This window comes from Lacerta agilis, chromosome Z, assembly GCF_009819535.1.
Source record: "Lacerta agilis isolate rLacAgi1 chromosome Z, rLacAgi1.pri, whole genome shotgun sequence".
In the NCBI taxonomy this organism is placed as follows: domain Eukaryota; kingdom Metazoa; phylum Chordata; class Lepidosauria; order Squamata; family Lacertidae; genus Lacerta; species Lacerta agilis.
Genome location: NC_046331.1, coordinates 45,226,098 through 45,245,256, shown reverse-complemented (window position 1 = coordinate 45,245,256; position 19,159 = coordinate 45,226,098). Strand labels below are relative to the sequence as shown.

General features: G+C 42.3%; 1 protein-coding gene across 4 annotated transcripts in view; it reads right to left on the bottom strand.

Moving 5' to 3' along the window:
* Positions 1–19,159, bottom strand: part of DOCK11 (dedicator of cytokinesis 11) — a 185,882-nt gene that overhangs the window by 123,102 nt on the left and 43,621 nt on the right. For 3 of the 4 annotated variants that reach the window (XM_033137075.1, XM_033137077.1, XM_033137078.1), the window contains exons 16-19: positions 18,107–18,183; positions 10,222–10,412; positions 8,504–8,569; positions 6,552–6,644 (exon numbers count right to left, since the gene is read on the bottom strand). In XM_033137075.1, the coding sequence (XP_032992966.1) occupies positions 6,552–6,644; positions 8,504–8,569; positions 10,222–10,412; positions 18,107–18,183 (427 nt within the window). The remainder of the gene's footprint in view (positions 1–6,551; positions 6,645–8,503; positions 8,570–10,221; positions 10,413–18,106; positions 18,184–19,159) is intronic. The other variant, XM_033137076.1, reaches the window with a different exon arrangement.

The following is a 19,159-nucleotide window of genomic DNA, read 5'->3' as shown; positions in this document are numbered from 1 at the left end:
AGAGTATTTACAACAAACAAACAGCTAGATTAATTATAAACAATGAGTTGTCGGAAGGTTTCGAAATCGAGAGAGGGGTCAGGCAAGGTTGCCCCCTCTCCCCATTGTTATTTATTATAACCCTGGAAATTCTCCTTAACACACTAAGAGAAGATACGAAAATTGAAGGGATAAAAGTGGGAAATTATAATTACAAAGTGAAAGCATACGCAGATGACGTAATTATTACAGTGGAATCCCCGATAGAAAGTCTGCAAGAAGCATTAGGGAAAATTAACGAATTTGGGAAGAACTCAGGTTTCAAGCTAAATAAAGAAAAATCCAAATTATTAACAAAAAATATGGGGGAAAGGGAGAAAAAAAGGCTGGAAGAAGTAACGGGATTAAAAATTGAAACCAAAGCTAAATACTTAGGTTTGTGGATATCCAATAAAAATACAAATTTATTTAAGGACAACTATATCAGACTTTGGAAAGATGTTAAAGAAACACTCAAAAAATGGCAGAAATTAAAGTTATCTTTACTAGGACGGGTATCAATGATAAAAATGATGGTACTTCCCAAAATCCTATTCCTCTTTCAAATAGCACCGGTAATTATTGGGACGAGGTACCTAAAGAATTGCCAAAAAGATCTGGCGGACTTTATTTGGCAGGGGAAAAAAGCGAGAATAAAACAAGAAATTATGCTAAGCGAGAAGGAAGTAGGCGGCTTCGGGGTTCCGGATCTATTAACTTACTATGATGCAGCAGGGTGGATCTGGATCAAGGATTGGATTACATTAGAAAACAAAGAAACATTAGAATTGGAAGGCTGGGACAAGCTCTACGGTTGGCACGGGTACCTTTTTTATGAGAAACTAAAAATGCACAGAAGGTTCAATAATCATTTGGTAAGGAAAGCGCTGATTGAAATTTGGGAAAGAATTAAAACAAAAATAGTGCAAAAAACACCCTGGTGTATCTCACCGGTAGAGGCCACCTCAACTTTTAAGAACACGACTAAAAGGAGATGGCCTATTTACAAGGAATTAGTGGAAGAACAGAAAGAAAACCCAAAATTAAGAAATTATGCAGACTTGAGATCTTCTGGCATAAGCTGGCTAGAATATCTTCAATTGAGAGCGATATTTCAACAGGATTTAAAAAACAGAGGTTTCGAAAATAAAGAAACAAGAATAGATGAAATAATCGTTTGTAAACAAAAAATATTATCCAAAGTATATAGATTAATAAAAGGTGAACAGCTGATCTCAGATACAAAAAATAGCAACATGATAAAATGGGAAAAAGACATTGGGCATGAAATTGAATATGATAAATGGAAGCAATTCTGGACGAAAAACATCAAATTTACAGCCTCTTACCAAATAAAAGAAAATCTCATGAAGGTACACCATAGATGGTATTTAACACCAGAAAGAACAGCCAAGATAAGTAAATCTAGGAACAATAAGTGCTGGAGATGTAGAGACCAGATTGGGACGTTGTTCCATATCTGGTGGACTTGCCCCAAAATTAAAGAATTTTGGACGATGATTCACGAAGAGGTGCAAAAGCTGATCAAAACATCGTATAGCAAAAAACCAGAGCTATACTTATTGGGAATAATTACCAATGAAGTGCCAAGAGATAGAATAAATATTTTTCTATACGTGACAACTGCGGCAAGAACGCTCGTGGCCAAATATTGGAAAGGAGATCAGTTACCATCAAAAGACGAATGGGTCAGTAAAATTGTAGAATATCTGGAGCTGGCGAAGCTGGCGAATTACATCAGAGGTGCTTCTAAAGAAACAATTAAAAATCAATGGAAATATATAAATGAATATTTGGGGAAACAAGATAAGAATAGAAGATATTGGTTGTGTTTAGAATAATGAAAGGAATTAAAGTCAGTAAAGCGATGTTTGGAAGATCTGTAAAATTTGTGAAATATGTATAAATGACAGATATAATAAGGTAATTTAGTCAAAATATGAAGCGTTGTTAAAGCAGTGGAAGTACTTTTTGTTCGTGAAGTTTAATCATGTATGTCAGCTGGAGTTTCTTTACTCCTCCTTTGGTTTCTTTTCTTTTCTTTTCTCTCTCTTTTTTTCTTTCTTGTTCTTTTTTTTCCTTTCTTTCTTCCTTTCTTTTTTCTTTTTTTCGTTCGTCCCCTTTTTCTTTTTGGATAGCGAATGTAAAGATACGTTTTGGACTTTGTTTTTCCTTTTTTGTATATATTCATTCACATATGTGAGATATGTAAGAACATTTTTAAAGAGCAATAAAATTTCTTTAAAAAAAAACAACAAATCTGAACAGCCCCTGATGTCAAGGGGGTGGAAATAAAAGGCAAAACCTACAAACTTGGGCTCTTTGCAGATGACCTGTTGGTCACAACCGCAAACCCCATAAACACACCAACCACATTAACCAAAGATATTGAACTTCACAAAATCTGAGGCTATGGGCTTCAACACAGTACTCCATAGCCAGAAAGAATCTACTAGCATCACAAAAAATAACACTCTGCAGCACCAAATTTAGATACCATGGGGTACAAATAACTAGAAACCTCAACACACTATACCCTCAAAACAACCAATCTATGAAAGAAAATCAACAAAGGCCTAAAGAAATGGAGTAAAACCAACTTCACCCTCTCAGACAAAATAGCCATGATTAAAATGAAAACCCTCCTGAAGCTAACCTACCTATTCCAAACCCTTCCAATCTGGATTTCCCCAACCCAAGTCTGTAAGTAGCAGAAAAACTACACACATTTATTTTCTCACACAAGAAGCCTTGAACAAACTTCAAATTCCTGCAACACCCCTCCTCAGAAGGAGGACGGCGAATCCCCAACATATAATTATACTACATTGCTAACCAAGTGCAACATATAATCCCATACTTCTTAGAGGGTGAAACAAAACAATGGGTGCACATGGAGATAGAAAAAACCGAAAACGGCCCCCACTGCAGAGTATCCATTCCTGCAAAACAAATGAAGGAAAATTCTCACAACACTATACAGGTTCACACCGTCTATGTTTAAAGCATTCAAGGAGAAAGCAGGAAAAGTGGCCCCATTCCCACCCCCACCAATTCCCCTGGCCCAGCGCCCACTCTTCCACCAGATATCCCAAAGCATCCAAATAGGCTTACACTGCCTAACCAATTTTTACAAAAATGACAACCCTATATCAACACGGGGAATACAAGGCAAACTAAGGGATACTTAAATACTCTGGCTGACCCATCACCAACACCTTCTTGAACAACCCAGCAACGGAAGCAGCAGCCACCAGGCTGTGGACTAACTTTGAAAAACTCTTCCTAACAACAGAAGGACACAGCAAAGGGGTGGTATCTAGAATATATAAAATACTACTCCAAGACACTACGAACCCCTCCACCACAATAAAAGTTCAATGGAAGCATGACGTAGGATATGAATTAAACTCCACCCAATGGTCAAAAATGTGGTCTAAATCACCATTTAAATCCATCTCGGGCAAAGGAAGAGAACTTGCTCTGAAACCTATTGTCAGGGAACTGTCCCCAGCTCAGCGCAGGGTGGTGGAAGGGCTCTTGGGATGCTACAGAGAGCCTCAGCCCCACCTGACCAGTAGCACCTCCTCGTCCAGCGGAGGGAGCAGCAAGGTCTCCAGTAGGGAGGGGCAGGCAGCTCAGGAACTGGAGAGCCGAGGCTCTGGGGATGTTGGAGAGACCCTGCACTCCTCTCGCTCAGCGGGCGAGGAGGGAGACACGCTATTTCCATCGCCCCAAGTACATAGAGGGGTGAAACGAAAAGACGGGAGGCAGAGATTTTGTATACCAAAACTCTTATGTTGGGCTCAGAACTGGAAGGGGCCACTCTCGGATTCTGCAGACGGTTGATACAGACATGAACCTTTTAGCTCTGCACTGTACATAGTATGCACAATAAAACTACTAAAGAAACGACTGGAGTTTTGCCTGGTTTTTCATGAGCAACCACCCAAGGACCTTACACCTATCTATAGATAGTACCTAACACCACAGAAGCTGGTGCCAATATACTCAGGAATCTCATCTGAATGCTACAGAGGTTGCACCTCCACAGGCACATGCTTCCATGATATCATTGATGCAGGAAATCTACAAAACAACAAAACAAGTAATAGAAGCAACTCCAGAATTTTCCCTGTCAAATATATTCCAAGACAACAATGCACATTCACACAAGAAGTCACTTACTCTCAGCAGCTAGAAACATCACAACTAGACACTGGACGCTGGTACCAAAATGTATGGGAAACTGCCCTATTACAAAAGTTAACCAACAAACATAAACCAGCACAGGGACAAGCAAAGGAGGACACCTTCACCCTTGTCTCCCTTTTATCACATATACGGCACAAGACAGTGATCTACCCACCCTAACAGCATACAAATCAATATGGCTAATCTGACCCGACAATCCACCCCCTTCACACAAACAAACAAACCAACAAACCATACTGCAACCAACTGAATGAAACCAACCGAGCTCTGACCCTGCAATCTCTTGCAATGCCAACATATATATACCGGTATGTGACCAACCCACATGATGCTGACACAAAACCCCTGCACAAACACCACGCCATAGAACAAAAGATCATTATTCCCCCTCCCCTGCTCTTTCCCCCCAACCGCATAATACATAGGACAACAGTGTGCCCAACCAAATATAAACAAACTGTGGAAAAAACTCAATGAATTGAAAGTGGAGACGCTATATGCACTTTTCTTCATTTATTTGTTTGTTTGTTACATAAGAAAATATTTAATAATAACTAATATAAAAACCGAAAAAAACAAAAATGGAATAGCTCAGAGTCCTGATTGAAACACTCTTGCTGATTTGCTCAACCCCTTCCTCAGCATCCAATTTTAGAGAAGAAATAAATGGAAGCAGGGGAATGAAGAGAGAAATAAATCTGCATCAAGAAAAGCTGGTTTTTACAAACCTTATTATGCAAATGAGCATGGTTACCTCTGGTTTTGCATAATTTAGTCAGCAAATTTGCATTAATTTTAGTCATGGGCCACCATTGAAGCACCACCCTTGGATAACCAGAAATACAAGTGGGACCAAAGAGAAGATATTGCCTTGCGGACTGCTCCTTCTCAGTGTTCTTGCCAGCCAACGATACCTTATTTCAAAATACTTCATTCCATTCCTCCTCCCTACCCCTGAGTGTTGTGGTCCCACCTCCACAACACTCAAACAGCATTCTGGGACTACTGAGCATGCTCAGTCATTATTGGGCTGTTTTGTGCAAGTATCCCCACATACACTTTGGATCCCACCCTCGCACAGATTTTTTGGTGTAAAATTAGGATCCCATCCAGCTTGCTGATGCTCCCACTTGAGGGTGGCACATGGTCTTGCAGCTACATAAGGATCTATGTGTGGCTTTGATTCGAAGGTCACAGCAGGCAAGGCTCTCCCACTTTCAAGCATCTATTGTAAGAATGTAAGAAGAGTCTGCTGGATCAGGCCAGTTGCCCATCCAGCCCAGCATCCTCTTCTCACAGTGGCCAATCAGATGCCTGTGGGAAACCAGTAAGCAGGACCCGAATGCAAGAGCAGCCCTCTCCCCTCCTGGTGCTTCCAGAAGCATTACTGCCGCCAAGCATGGAGGCAGAGCAGAGCCATCAGGCTACTAGCCATTGATAGTGCTCACCTCCATGAATTTCTCTACTCCTCTTTTAAAGCCATCCAACTTGGTGGCTCATCCCTGCCTCCTGCGAGAGTGAGTTCCATAGTTGAATCATGTGCTGTGTGCAGAAGTATTTTCTTTCATTCGTCCCAAATCTTGATAATGTGTTGCACTGATGCTGAGTTTTTAAGCAATGTTTCCTAGTCTTACTGGGTTGCATCCAGATGTAAGGCAAAGATGTCAGTTTCACTTCTTGTATGCAATTTTGCCTAATACAGATATTTTCGAAAAAGCAATTTTCCCCAGTATAATGCTTTTTTATGTTGCTTTCGCAGATACAGTATATGCATTCATATGCACCCTTCACACAAGTAACTTTGCATTTCCAGACACACTGCTTGGCTGCAGGTGTGCACTGCAAAATTCAGAGCAGTGGAAGCTAGGACAGTGGTTGCATTTCAGCCCTCGTGGAAAGCGCAACTTCAGTAAGCTGAATTTCAACAGCTAACTGAATCGAATTTCTCTTCCGGAAGAGACCCACTGATCCTAATGCCATTAACCTAGACCCAGTGATTTTAATGGGTTGCCTCTGAACAACCTTTAGATGCAATCTGCTATTATACTGTCTCTACTGTAACCCGATCTGGGATTCGTTTTTAAACAAAGAGCAGGTTATACATTTATCTAACAAATAAAGAATTCACAAATAAGCATTTGAAAGTTGACCCAACTTAGAATGCAAACCATGAATGTCGACTCCCAAGCGAATACCACATTTTGTTATGACTTCCCAGAAAACTCTGCCAAGTCACCCAAGCCCCCTTTCTCATGCTTAAACGCCTCAGAGAAGATGCATTGGGTTTTTCCTCTTACCTCGTCATAGAACTCTGGGTTCTGGTTATGATGCAACACACAAGTGTAGGTGCTTGATGTCAGGAGGGGCCCCCCAGGCTTGCCATAGAAGCACTGCAAGAGATAACAGAAATATAGGGGTGGTAAGAGGAACCCAACTAAAAGGGCATTGTTTGGTAATGCTATGAATTGGCCACAAGGGTAACTTCATACATGTCTAGCAGCAACTTAAACAAAAAAAAAAAAAGCAAAACGGAGGAGCACCAGCCAGCACGTCTTACCTCGACACCATCTTCCCCCACCCCATACTTGCCCCTGCCCTGTTCAATTTCTATATTAACTCGCTAGTGGCTCATATGGCCAATGCTGCTTTCCATCCGCCAAAACTAGCAGGTCGAGCTTTTGAATGTTCTCCTGTATGCGGACGATGCCGCCCTTTTAGCTATCTCCCCCATTGGGCTGAGGAGGATGCTTCGAGCACTTCATGAATACGAGATCCAACACAAGCTCTAACTTAATTATGCCAAGACCAAAATAATGGTCTTTGCTGCTTGACCGAAACTCCATTTGTGGTCGATTAATGGTGTTCCTTTAGAGCAGGTTAGTTGCTTCAAATACCTGGGCCAGGTAGTACGATCAAACGGGTCCTTCTTGGCACACAGAGAATATATAGCCACAAATGCATCTAAAGCAGCTTTGCTGATTAGATCCCTATATGCCAAGAAACAGGCACAAACAGTGGAAGTTGCCCTGAGACTCTTCCAAATGAAAGTTATCCCACTACTACTGGTGGGCATTGCCTTGGGTTCACGCAGGGACTTTGTAAAATTGGAATCTATCCAATCGCAATTCCTCAGGGCCATCCTCAGGATCCCCCCTTCTGTTGCAGGGGCGGTCATGAGATTAGAGACCGGCTGTCAAGCCTTTAGGTATGTGGCCCTGAAAGAGAAATTATGGCTATGGCTTAAGCTATGCTTCAGACTGGTGGGTTTGGCCCCCCTGATACTGAGGGATAATTTCAAATCATCATGGGAAGGGGAGGTGTTAGAGGAAGTGCAGAAGTGCGGACTGTCCTCCCTTTATATAGAGTCCATGACGTATAGCCATGCTAAAGTGGTGATCGCTCAGAGATTGGGGGATATCGCCAGACATGAGGACATAGCCTGCGTGAAACCTGGGATGTTTCTGGGGGAGCAAGTGTATCGGGCGGCACCAGCTTGTTACCTTGTGGATATCCACTATGTGGAATACCACAGACTTCTCACTGCGGCCAGGTTGAACGTTCTTGACTCTGCAGTTTTGAGGGGAAGATTTAGAGGAGTTCCATATGGTCAGAGAACGTGCCATTGTGCTTTAGGAGAGGTAGAATCAACAGAACACATTCTACTGAGTTGTCCCTTTTCTAATGATTTAAGGCAATATCTTATAGCCCCATATCTATCCCAGTTTAGTTTTCAATCAAGAGAAAGGCAGGTTGCATATCTGCTGGATAAGCCCACTGGGAAAACAGCCTTATCTGTGGGCTAAATTCCTCTTCCTGGCGCTCAAGTGTCAGAAGTGTAAAATTGAATGCCTTGATGTGGGTTATCTGTATAAGGTTTACTAGTGCTGTCCTATTTTATTTGTGTATTCTTCTGTTTTCCTTTTTTTGTTGTTGTATAATTTTTTATTGAGAAATGTTTCTTCTGACTATCGGTCGAATAAAGGATATGTATGTATGTACATGTCTAGCAGTGATGTAAAGGCATGGCCAAAGGTTGCAATCTACATTTGCCAACCTCACTGCCCCTTACGTGCTCTGAGCATAAGCATATAAAAAGAGCCTGGCTGGTGGATCAGGCCAAAGGAGCCCCATCTAGTCCAGCATCCTGTTCTCACAGGGGCCAACCGGGGGAACGAATGGGAAGACCACAAGCAGGACCTGAGTGAAGCGCAATCTCCACACTTGTGATTCCCAGCAACTGTAAATTTACCTTTAAAGCTCTGGCGTCCCCTTCATCAGAGTCCTTGAATTCCATGCGGACAGCAATGTTCCTTGCCTACATATAGTTGGGAGAATGGTTGGATTCAGAGAAAATGTTTTCTTGCTCAGATATATCTTTCCCTACCCTTTCCCCAAACCAAACCTGATTTTGTGATTGTGTGCGCACACTCAAACACATACATATACATTTCTGCTCCACAAGCTTCTAGCTCCACTGTTGCAAATTTAACAGGCTGATCCCATTTTAAAATTATTTATTTAATAGATTTTGTAAAATCTGCTAATCCTGTCTCTGCTTCCAAGGGTTTATGACAACCACCCCCAAACCTGGTCCCCTCCTGGTGTTGCTGGACTACAGTTCCCATCAACCCTGACCATTGGTCATGCCAGCTGGGGCTGGTGGTGTTTTGAATTTTTTAAATGATTGTTTTTGGTGCCTTTCTGATGTCAGTAAGCAGGGAGTTCCAAAGTGTGGGTGCTGCCATTCAAAAATATTGATTTGTGGCACTTGTAACAGTGCCAGTTTTGCAGATTGATTGGTAGAGTGAGCATATTTGGAGTAAGATTATTATCTTACAGGAGCAAGCCAGAAAGAAACTATACAGAGCAAGCTGGAGTTAACTGTTTCTTAGCAAAAACATGATCTGCACACGAGTGTCAGGTCTGAGCCCAGCAACCCATGTCTGCTCATCTTGACCCCATGAAGCAGTTGCTGAGACTGAAGGTCCCCAACTTCCAACAGATGTCTAAGTCCCCTACTCTCCAGGGTTTTCCCCAAGCAATCTGAGATTGCACCTGCATGAAGCTAGCTTCTCCTCTGCCGTCTTCATGCCTCTCCTGGTTCTGGGAGACCAGGGGAGAGGGGAGCTTGTCTCAGCAGGAGGGGGAGATACTCATGACTCTTCACCAGCCTGACTCATCTCTGCCTCTTGGCCCTCCTCCTCTCCAGCCTCTGCTTCTGCCGCACTCTCCCAGCTCACTAAACCGTGTTACCTCTTCAGCTTCTGACACCTTCTCTTCCCCATCTTCTGCTTCTTCTCCCTGTGACCACTCATTGTTCTCCCACTACCACTCCTTGAGCTATGAGGCTTCTTCCCTTGAGGGTTCCCAACATTCTTCTGCAACCAGTGCGTGACAATATCTCGGGTTGTCAAGGGCCTTATATTCTAACAGAATCACCTTGAACTAGATTTGGCAGCAAATCAGTAACCAGTGGAGGTCTCCCAGCAAAGGTTTAATATGCTGACAGTCTCACTCCTGTCACTAATTGTGGCACAGCATTCTGCACTAACTGCAGCTTCTGGATCACATGTGATGGATGTCCCACACAGAGCTTTGGAACATAGGAGAAAAGTTCCATCTTCAGGTCAGAGGGTTGTCCCTTGAAGAAATCAAGTTTTCCCATAAGGGACTTTGCCTGGGACAGGTAATCTGGCAGCAAAGGCTAGAAATGTCTCAGCTTGCTTTGGGCCTCTTTCAAAACAAGTTGCTCACTTGGAGCTATCCATGGTGCTGCAAGTCCTGACCTGCCTTGCTGTGGCACCAGAACAGCACATCCCAATACGACTGCATTTCCCCCATTGGTTCCACAATGCGGTTCCACTCCCTGCTCAATGCTACTGAGTTGTTCTTCAGCTACATTTCAAACTTGCAAAGAAATATAAATAAATAAATCTGTGGGCCTGGCTCTGTTGTTTTCAAGCTTACCTTGGCAAATGTTTTCTGGCTGTCATATTTCAAATGCAAAGGATAGACGTAGAGCTGGTTTTTGTAGATAGTGAAAGGGTAGCAGTACTTGGCGATCTCAGGGATAAACTCTTCCACTTCTACCGTAATGGTGTCATCCTGGCCCTGCATCTCAAAGGGCTTGATGGGAATGTAAGAGGCTGTGACACAGTCTAGAGGGGAAGTAAAGGGTGCAGGTTGGTATCTTGTTTTCACATAACGCAACAGCAAAAGAAAAGGTACCTTTAACTTGGGTCATATAGGCCTTGTGAAGATGCAACATTTAACCATGGTTAGCCCCAGGAATGGTTTGTTACCTTAACCCTGATTAAGATTGCAAACCTATGGTGACTCAGCATGTCAGCCTCCCCACTTCTTAGGACATGTATAAGGAGACATTCACAATAACTATTTGTCACCCTGAAAGCAGGGAGATAATTCTAACCACAGTTTACTTAGCATGTATACGATGCTTAACCAGAATTAGCAACAAGCATAGTTGCTGCCTTAACCCAAATTATGATCATAGCGCAAACCAAGAGCAAAACCACAGCTTATGTTGCTGAACTGTGCTCAGTCCTCTGGAGAGCAAACCACAGGAGGACATCAGGGAGACCATATTTCTGTGGATTTCTTCCCCTGCTAGCTCTTCATCAGACAGCCACAGCAATAAAAGTTATCACGCCTGCCTGGTAGCTTAATTTTCCTTTCAGGGCTGAAGTCGCCATACTAGTAAACAATGGTTAAAGCAGATTCCCTCTGGAGGCTCAGAAGAAAAGGAAGGAAAAGTAACCCAAGGCAATCCTATTTGTGCTGGTAAAAATAAAATCAAAGGAGGAGACTCACTGCTTATTATAAATGTATTTATAATCCAAGGCTGCTCAGAACCTGAGACCAGCAGCTGTGATTATTGCTGGACTCTCCCCTTGTCTGGCAGGTCGGCCACTTCTATCTGGACCAGGAAGATGAGGCCTGGATGGAATGTTTGACAGCCACTGAGGCACTGACAGATTGATGGACTGCAGCTGAAGTGGCTGAATGGACCTTGGGGTTGGGGTAAGCTGTCATGGCCCCAACTATCTGAAACATTTTAAACTGTTTTTAATTGTTTTAATTTAGTGTTTAATGGGAGGTTGGTGTTGCTTTACTTGGGGTGGGGTGGGGTTGTCTTGAATTGCTTTAAAATTGCGATATGCTTATATGTTAATTTGTGGACAGGCTGCTTGAATGAGCGAAACCAACCACCTGTCTCCTTGATCCTTGCCCATCCTGGCTCATAAAAGCCAGGAAGGGCTGGGCAATGGGCTCTGTGAGGAGTTTGAATGCTTCCCTCTGCAAGGGAGTCTTCCCGGACCCCCTTAAAGAAGCAGTTATTAAATAGCTTCTTTAAAAACCATCTTTGTACCCAGTCTCAAATCTTCTACTTTAGGGCAAGGGAATTGAATGGGTGGTCACTGAACAACTCCAGGAACATCTGGAGGATGCAGATCCAATCGGGATTCAGCCTTATCATGGGACTGAAACCACCTTGGTCAGGCTGGTCAATGATCTCCAGTGGGCTTGCAACAGCCACTTTTGATACCATTGACCACGGTATCCTTCTGGACTGTTTAGGAGGGTTGGGAGCTGGGGGCATTATTATACAGTGGTTCATTCCTTCTTCCTGGGTCATGTCCAGAAAGTGGTGGTGGGGGATGAGTGTTCAGACCCCTGGGCCCTCACTTGTGGGGTGCCTCAGGGTTCCGTCCTCTCCCCCATGATTTTAAATATCTATATGAAGCTGCTGGGAGAGATCGGGGGTTTGGGCTGGGTGTCCATCAGTATGCGGATGATACCCAGCTCTACCTCTCTTTGAAATCAGAACCAGTGAAGGCAGTGAAGGTTGTGTGTGAGTGTCTGGAGGCGGTTGGGTGATGGATGGCGGCAAATGGATTGAGGTTGAATTCTGACAAGACAGAAGTACTTCTTTTGGGGGGACAGGAGGCAGGCAGGTGTGGAGGACTCCCTGGTCCTGAATGGGGTAACTGTGCCCCTGAAGGACCAGGTATGCAGCCTGGGAGTCATTTTGGACTCACAGCTGTCCATGGATGTGCAGGTTAATTGTGTGTCCAGGGCAGCTGTCTACCAGTTCCATCTGGTATGCAGGCTGAGACCCTACCTGCCCACAGATTGTCTCACCAGAGTGGTGCATGCTTTGGTTACCGGTATCTCCCGCTTGGACTACTCCAATGCACTCTACGTGGGGCTATCTTTGAAGGTGAAGTTGTTAATGCTTAATGTTTTATTATGTTTTTATATGTGTTGGAAGTTGCCCAGAGTGGCTGGGGTACAAATAATAAAGGTTGTTGTTGTTGTTGTTGTTGTTAATTTAGAAGAGTTATAACCCTGTAAGCAAGTGTGTGTGTGTGTGTGTGTATGTTAAGTTCATGAGACCAAGTCCCTTGCAAACATATTATATCAAATTGCTGGAGCATACAAACAAAATTCTTGTGCACCTTCTTATTATCCCAACCCACCATGTTCCAGGAAAGAATGCTAAGAGCTTTCTGAATATTTTCTAGTTAGTTGTGGTATATTAAAGGAGATCTGAAGGTATGATAACTTGCTTTTCTATAATTACCTCTAGGCCTAGGTTTATCTTGACCATATGTTAATGGGTAATTGCTAGCAGGGTAAATATTTTAGACCTCTACATATTTCTTCCAATACCTGCATTTGGGACAATATAATGAACCATCCCTTGTCTATTGGAGCATATCTGGAGATTATTAGGACAGGTGACAAAGGCAGGAATCTTAAGGCTTGAAAACCTCCTGCTCCTTCCTCTCAAGTTGCCTTTTCCACACTGCAATTCCCTTTCTCTTATAAGTATGAGGAATGGATATCAAACTTGCCATTTGGGTGTGGGGAGGGAGGTATTTAGACAACCTTTTAATTCAAATAGCAGCTCTCTGTCAGCTAACATATGTATTATGTTGGAGTAGATGACCCTTGGGGTCCCTTCCAACTCTACAATTCTATGAATCTGTTATAAAGACCAAAATTTATCCCATGCATCAGGATCCTGATGTTAGTTCAATACTGAAGCTCTGGTCACAACTAGACTGGCATTTACAATGTGAACCATTTCCTAAATCTGGGGAAGCCCCTAAAATGGCTGGAATTCCTGCCTGAAATTCAGGTTCTGTTTACATTATTCCGCTGGCCAGTTATGAGTGACCAGCCACAGATCATCTGGGCACCTCTTCCGAGAACAATCATCATTGGAATTTGGACTTTCCCTCTTGTTCCCCTTTCCATCATTCACTAATGAATGATGAAAAAATTAGATTAGGTGAAGGGCCAAAATTTTGGGATGTAAAACTGCAGTCAAGTACAACATTCCTACAGTGGACATGTTAGGGGATGTTTTGTCCCACTCAGGAGAAGACATCCTGTTTCGTCCTGAGCTGGGACAGACTTGAAGAGGGTGTGGTCTGTTGTACTAGCATGGAGGAGCACATGGCCTCCATGTTCGGACCAGTGTGTCTTCTCCATTCTGGATGTTGCTGTGTGGATCTTTATTCTGACTATGGAAATACTAAACAACCAACTTAGAAAAGAAGAAGGTATCAAAGGTATCCGATTGGGGGAGAACATCTACAAGTTAAAGGCCTTTGCGGATGATTTAATTGTGACTACAGAAGAACCAATAGGGAGCCTGGTAAAAGTTTTAGAAATTATGCAAGACTTCGGCAGAGTCTCCGGATTTAAACTGAACTACAATAAGACTAAACTATTAGTTAAAAATGTCTCGGTGGAGGACAAAAACAAAATTGAAAAGATAACGCGACTTAAAATATACGCCAAAATTAAATATCTGGGCATTTGGCTATCAAATAAAAACATAAACCTCTTTGAGGACAATTACAAAAGATGCTGGGAAGGAATCAAAAGAGACCTCATATTTTGGAACAAACTAAAATTCTCTTTTCTGGGACGGATAGCAGCAATTAAATTAAATGTATTACCTAAATTGCTCTTTTTGTATCAGACCATCCCAATAATAGGGAAAACAACACCAATAGAGGAGTGGAATAAGGAGATAACAAAATTTGTATGGGCAGGTAAGAGGCCAAGAATAAAATATAAAGTGCTTATAGATAAAAAAGAAAGGGGTGGATTTGGACTCCCCGATCTCAAAATTTATTACGAAGCCGCATGTTTTGCGTGGTTGAAAGATTGGTTTCTACTCCGAGATAACGAATTGTTAGATCTAGAAGGATTCGATCTTCGATACGGATGGCACGCATATCTACACTATGGAAAATACGCAGTTCATAAAGACTTCACAAGCCACATAATCAGAAACGCCCTATTTAAAACCTGGGAAAAATTTAAAAGATTATTGGAACCAAAAACACCAAAATGGTTATCCCCTGTAGAAGCAAAGGCACTCAAAAGAAGAAATATGAGAACTAATTGGCCTACGTACAATATGTTATTAATAGAGGATGAAGGAGAACTTAAATTGAGAAAGTACGATGAGATAAAAGATCAGTTGGGAGGATGGTTGGATTACCATCAATTACATGGAGTGTTCCAGAAAGATAAAAAAACAGGGTTTGTTAAAGAGACAACAAGGTTGGAGACAGATTTAATAAAGAATAATCATAAAGTAATTGCAAAAATGTACCAACTATTATTGGAATGGGAAGTAATGGAAGAAACTGTGAAGTCCTCTATGGTGAAATGGGCGCAAGACATTGGAAGACCGATAATGATGAGGGAGTGGGAGCACCTCTGGAGGGTCAGTATGAACTTTACGACTTCTTCAAATATAAAAGAGAACATGATGAAAATCCAACACAGGTGGTACCTCACACCCTCAAAATTGTCAAAAATTTATAAAGGAACAACTAATGTGTGCTGGAGATGTGGGGGGACTAACGGAGATCTGTTCCATATGTGGTGGGCTTGCCAGAAGATAAAAACACTCTGGAATCAGATTTATGAGGAAATTAAGAAAATGTTAGGGATTACATTCCCTAAGAAGCCTGATTCTCTCCTATTGAGCATTTTAGATAAGGAAATCCCAGTCAAATTAAGGGAGGTCTTCCTGTATGCTACAGCGGCTGCCCGAATTATAATCGCAAAGAGGTGGAAAGAACAAGAGCCACCTACATTAATAGAGTGGCATAACAAACTGCAAGAGTTCGCCGAAATGGCCCAGATAACTAACAGTTTAAGAGGGGGATCAAAGCAAAAAATTTTAGATAATTGGATGAGATATAAAATATATGTTGAAAAGTACACTAAGGGAAGGATAGCTATGCCAGCTTTTCAATAGCCTTGGAGAAAGAAAATAAGAGATTGAAGGGAAATGGGGGCACTGGTTGAGATGGTAGTGAAGTAAAGTGTTTTAGAAAGATAAGGAGATATGTTGATACACACTCATGAGTAAGAGAGAATTTTACGTTTGGGACTGACAGGAAGTCGAGAGGGTTGAGTTTTGTGGTTGACATGGTTTTTTTTTCAGGTCTAATATGCTTGTTGTTTTATTTTTTTAGGTTGTATTTGGGGGAGGGAGGGGGATGAGGGTGTTTGATTTGTTTCTCTCTTTATTTTTTCTTTGGTTTTTGTGTTCTTTCTCCCTTTGGGTGTTATGTATATATGGATTGATGAAAGGATATGTATGGCTAACATCATTTAAATTAGTGCAATTTTGCTTTTTGTAACCAGAAACGAAAGGAACAGTAACTTAACAAACTGACAACAATAAGTGACAATGTTTCTTCTTTTTTGGAAACATTTTTATTATGATTTGAAGTTGGATTGCTTGTTGTATATCTTTGTTGAACAGCCTATAAATAAAATATTTTGGAAAAAAAACAAAAAAAAACATTCTGGATGTTGCTGTGTGTTTGGAGAAGTGGCTGCTTAGTCGTAGTCACTTGGGACTAACTTCTTTATGGAATAGTTCTAGTTGTTAAGTAACCTAAGCCTGCCTTCAGGGATATGTCTGTGAACCTGAATGAGTCTGTGAGTAAACTACTTTTATATTAACGTTAATAAGATTCTTGTGTTTATTCTTTTTAAGAGGGATTAGAAGGGATTTTACCAGGAAGGAATCTTTCATAGTAAGACTCAGATGAGTCAGCAACAGGCTGATGGCTGCATAATTTAAAAAGGGGGATGTTTGGAACTCTGCTAGAATATGGAACTTGCTAGCACAAGTTAGGCAGGATATCATTAAATAATATATCCTCTCCTGCCTCCCTAATCATCCCCACAAAAACCATTCCCTTGGAAGGTAGTGAGTTGTTAGCATTGTTTTCCACTAGCTGTGGTCTTGGTCCTGAAGGGGTTTGTCTAAGAAAAGAAAACTACTCTTCCAAGTCCATCTCTTAAGCATTCATATTGCTGTAAAAGCAAGTTTCCGAGCTCAAGTTCCAACCTTGATAGTTGCTCCTTAATTGTTTAGTTGCTGAATCCAATAGGGACTTAACGAGCTCAGACCTATTCTAGTCCTGATGTACCTTCAAACCATCACTAGCTTCAGTTTCTTTGCTGGTGGTTCTTATCTGCGGTGCTACAATCAGAATTCCTGTCTCCATTAACCTGACTAGTGTGCCAATTATTATATTCACAGCCAGAAAATTCCTCTTCTAATGTGTCCATTCTGTGAAAGATTCCCTCTGCTGTTTGTTTAGACAAGAGACCTTGGTCATGTAAAAGTTCCCAAGGTGAGGAATTTTCAGTCTCTTGTGGCAGAGTCTACTGTGTCATGATTGTTACTACACATAGATAAGGTTTCATTATATGGAAGAAGCTGTGGCTTCCTGGGAGCATGTGTATCAGCTCCTAACAGGTCTGGATCAACTGACAAGTTAGCTAAGCTCTCTTTAGAGGAATATATAACAAAACCTCTTACTTTGGATAAGACATCTCCAGTCCCATTTCTTGCACACTCACCATGGCTGAGACCAGGGCTGTCTACAGGCATATGAATTACATCTGGCTGCAATTCCTTTGCAGTTGCCTCCACTTCGCTTGCTCCAGGTGCTGAGTCACAATAGTCAAGCAAATATTTCTGGGCTAAATTTGGCAATGGAGTTCTGGACCATTTATCTGAAGAACTGCAGGTCTACGCCTCGGCCCCGTATACCTGAAGGAGCGTCTCCACCCCCCATCGTTCTGCCCGGACACTGAGGTCCAGCTCCGAAGGCCTCCTGGCAGTTCTCTCCCTGCGAGAAGTGAAGTTACAGGGAACCAGGCAGAAGGCCTTCTTGGTGGTGGCACCCACCCTGTGGAATGCCCTCCCATCAGAGATCAAAGAGATAAACAACTATCTGACATTTAGAAGACATCTGAAGGCAGCCCTGTTTAGGGAAGCTTTTAATATTTGCTGAATTATTGTATTTTAATATTTTGCTGGAAGCCACCCAGAGTGGCTGGGGAAATCCAGCCAGAAGGGCAGGGTATATATAAATCATCATCATCATCATCTGGTAATCATGCTAAAATTGTTAAAACTGCAGACTACCCTTTGGGCAAGATGAAGTGGCCATATATCTTCCTTGCCTGTATATTGCAATTAACACTGCTGAGCCAACTGACTTTAAAATTATTCAAAATTAAAACTAGAACAGACCGCAGAGCTCAAAGACAAGCAGACTTACTTGTCGCCACCTTCACCTGGAGCCCCTAGTAATATTTGTGATGAAACTGTGAGAATTTTGGGAGAACCTGCAGGAACCTGTAGCATGTCAGGGATTCTGAGATGTGGACTAGCAATATCATGCCTGAGGATGGGACCCAGCCTAGTGGACTGGGACTGTGTGTACTAAGGCCTTAAGGCAATTATTATTAAAAATTAGTTCCTTACTTGCAAATTCCAGTGGAATGCACTCTAGTGTAATATTCAATTGGCCGGGTATCACTTGGAGTTTTGTCTTTTCTGGTCTGCATGATAAAGAGACAAATAAATAAAGACAGAACAAAAGTCAGGACAGAAACAGCACAAGACAGCTGGAAATAATTCCGGTGATTTTTTTGCCAGAGTACCAAATTAACTGAGTCCCAAAAAAAGAACATTCAAAAACTTTGTCTTACATTGAAGAGCCCAGAGTACAGTGATCCCTCTAATCGCACAAGCAGAATCCCAAAGGAGCTGGTTCAGACCCTAATGCTCCCCATCTTCCAAATCTTGTTTTGGCATTATATGACATGCTCCCTCCTCCCTCCCTTTGAGAACTCTGGTTCAATTAGTTACTTCCTATTTTGTGCCTCAAAATAGAATTTAAAAATAAAATTTTGTGCCTCAATTAGAGGTAGCCAATATGCATCCTTCCCATCACCCCTGACCACTGGTTATGTTGGCGCTGATGGGAGTTATAGTCCAACAGTTGTAGTGCATCTGGAGGGGGAAATGTTCAAACTGACTTTTCTAAAAGTCCAGCTCTTGGGTCAGGCGGATGAAAACAAAAACAACTGGGGGGGGGGGAATACCCTGCCCTCCTGCCTAATGAATCTGTGGTAAAGATGACCTATTTCTGGCTGAGGGGGTCAAACTGTGCCTGGACTGGGTCACTGCAGGCTGAAGATCCTGTGATGGAACTGTCATTGCCTTATTGCAGGAGCCTGTCAGGCTTTACTCACACCTTCTCTCTCTGGCACTCTGGCTTTCTATGTGCAAGGATTTTTCTGGTAGGGAGGAGGAGTATCCTGTCACATGAGTATCCCAGGGAGGACTAGGCCAGTATTGGCTGTGTGAACTGTGAATGATGTGGGGATCAGCTTTGGAATTCTGAAGGTTGCTGGGTGATGCTTAGTTGGCACTGAGTCCATGGCCAAGCGGGTTCTGCCTGGTGATGGTTCCCCACTTTGCCCTGCCTAGCAAAGTGCACCTGTCCCTCTTTATTAACTTTCAGGAGGAATT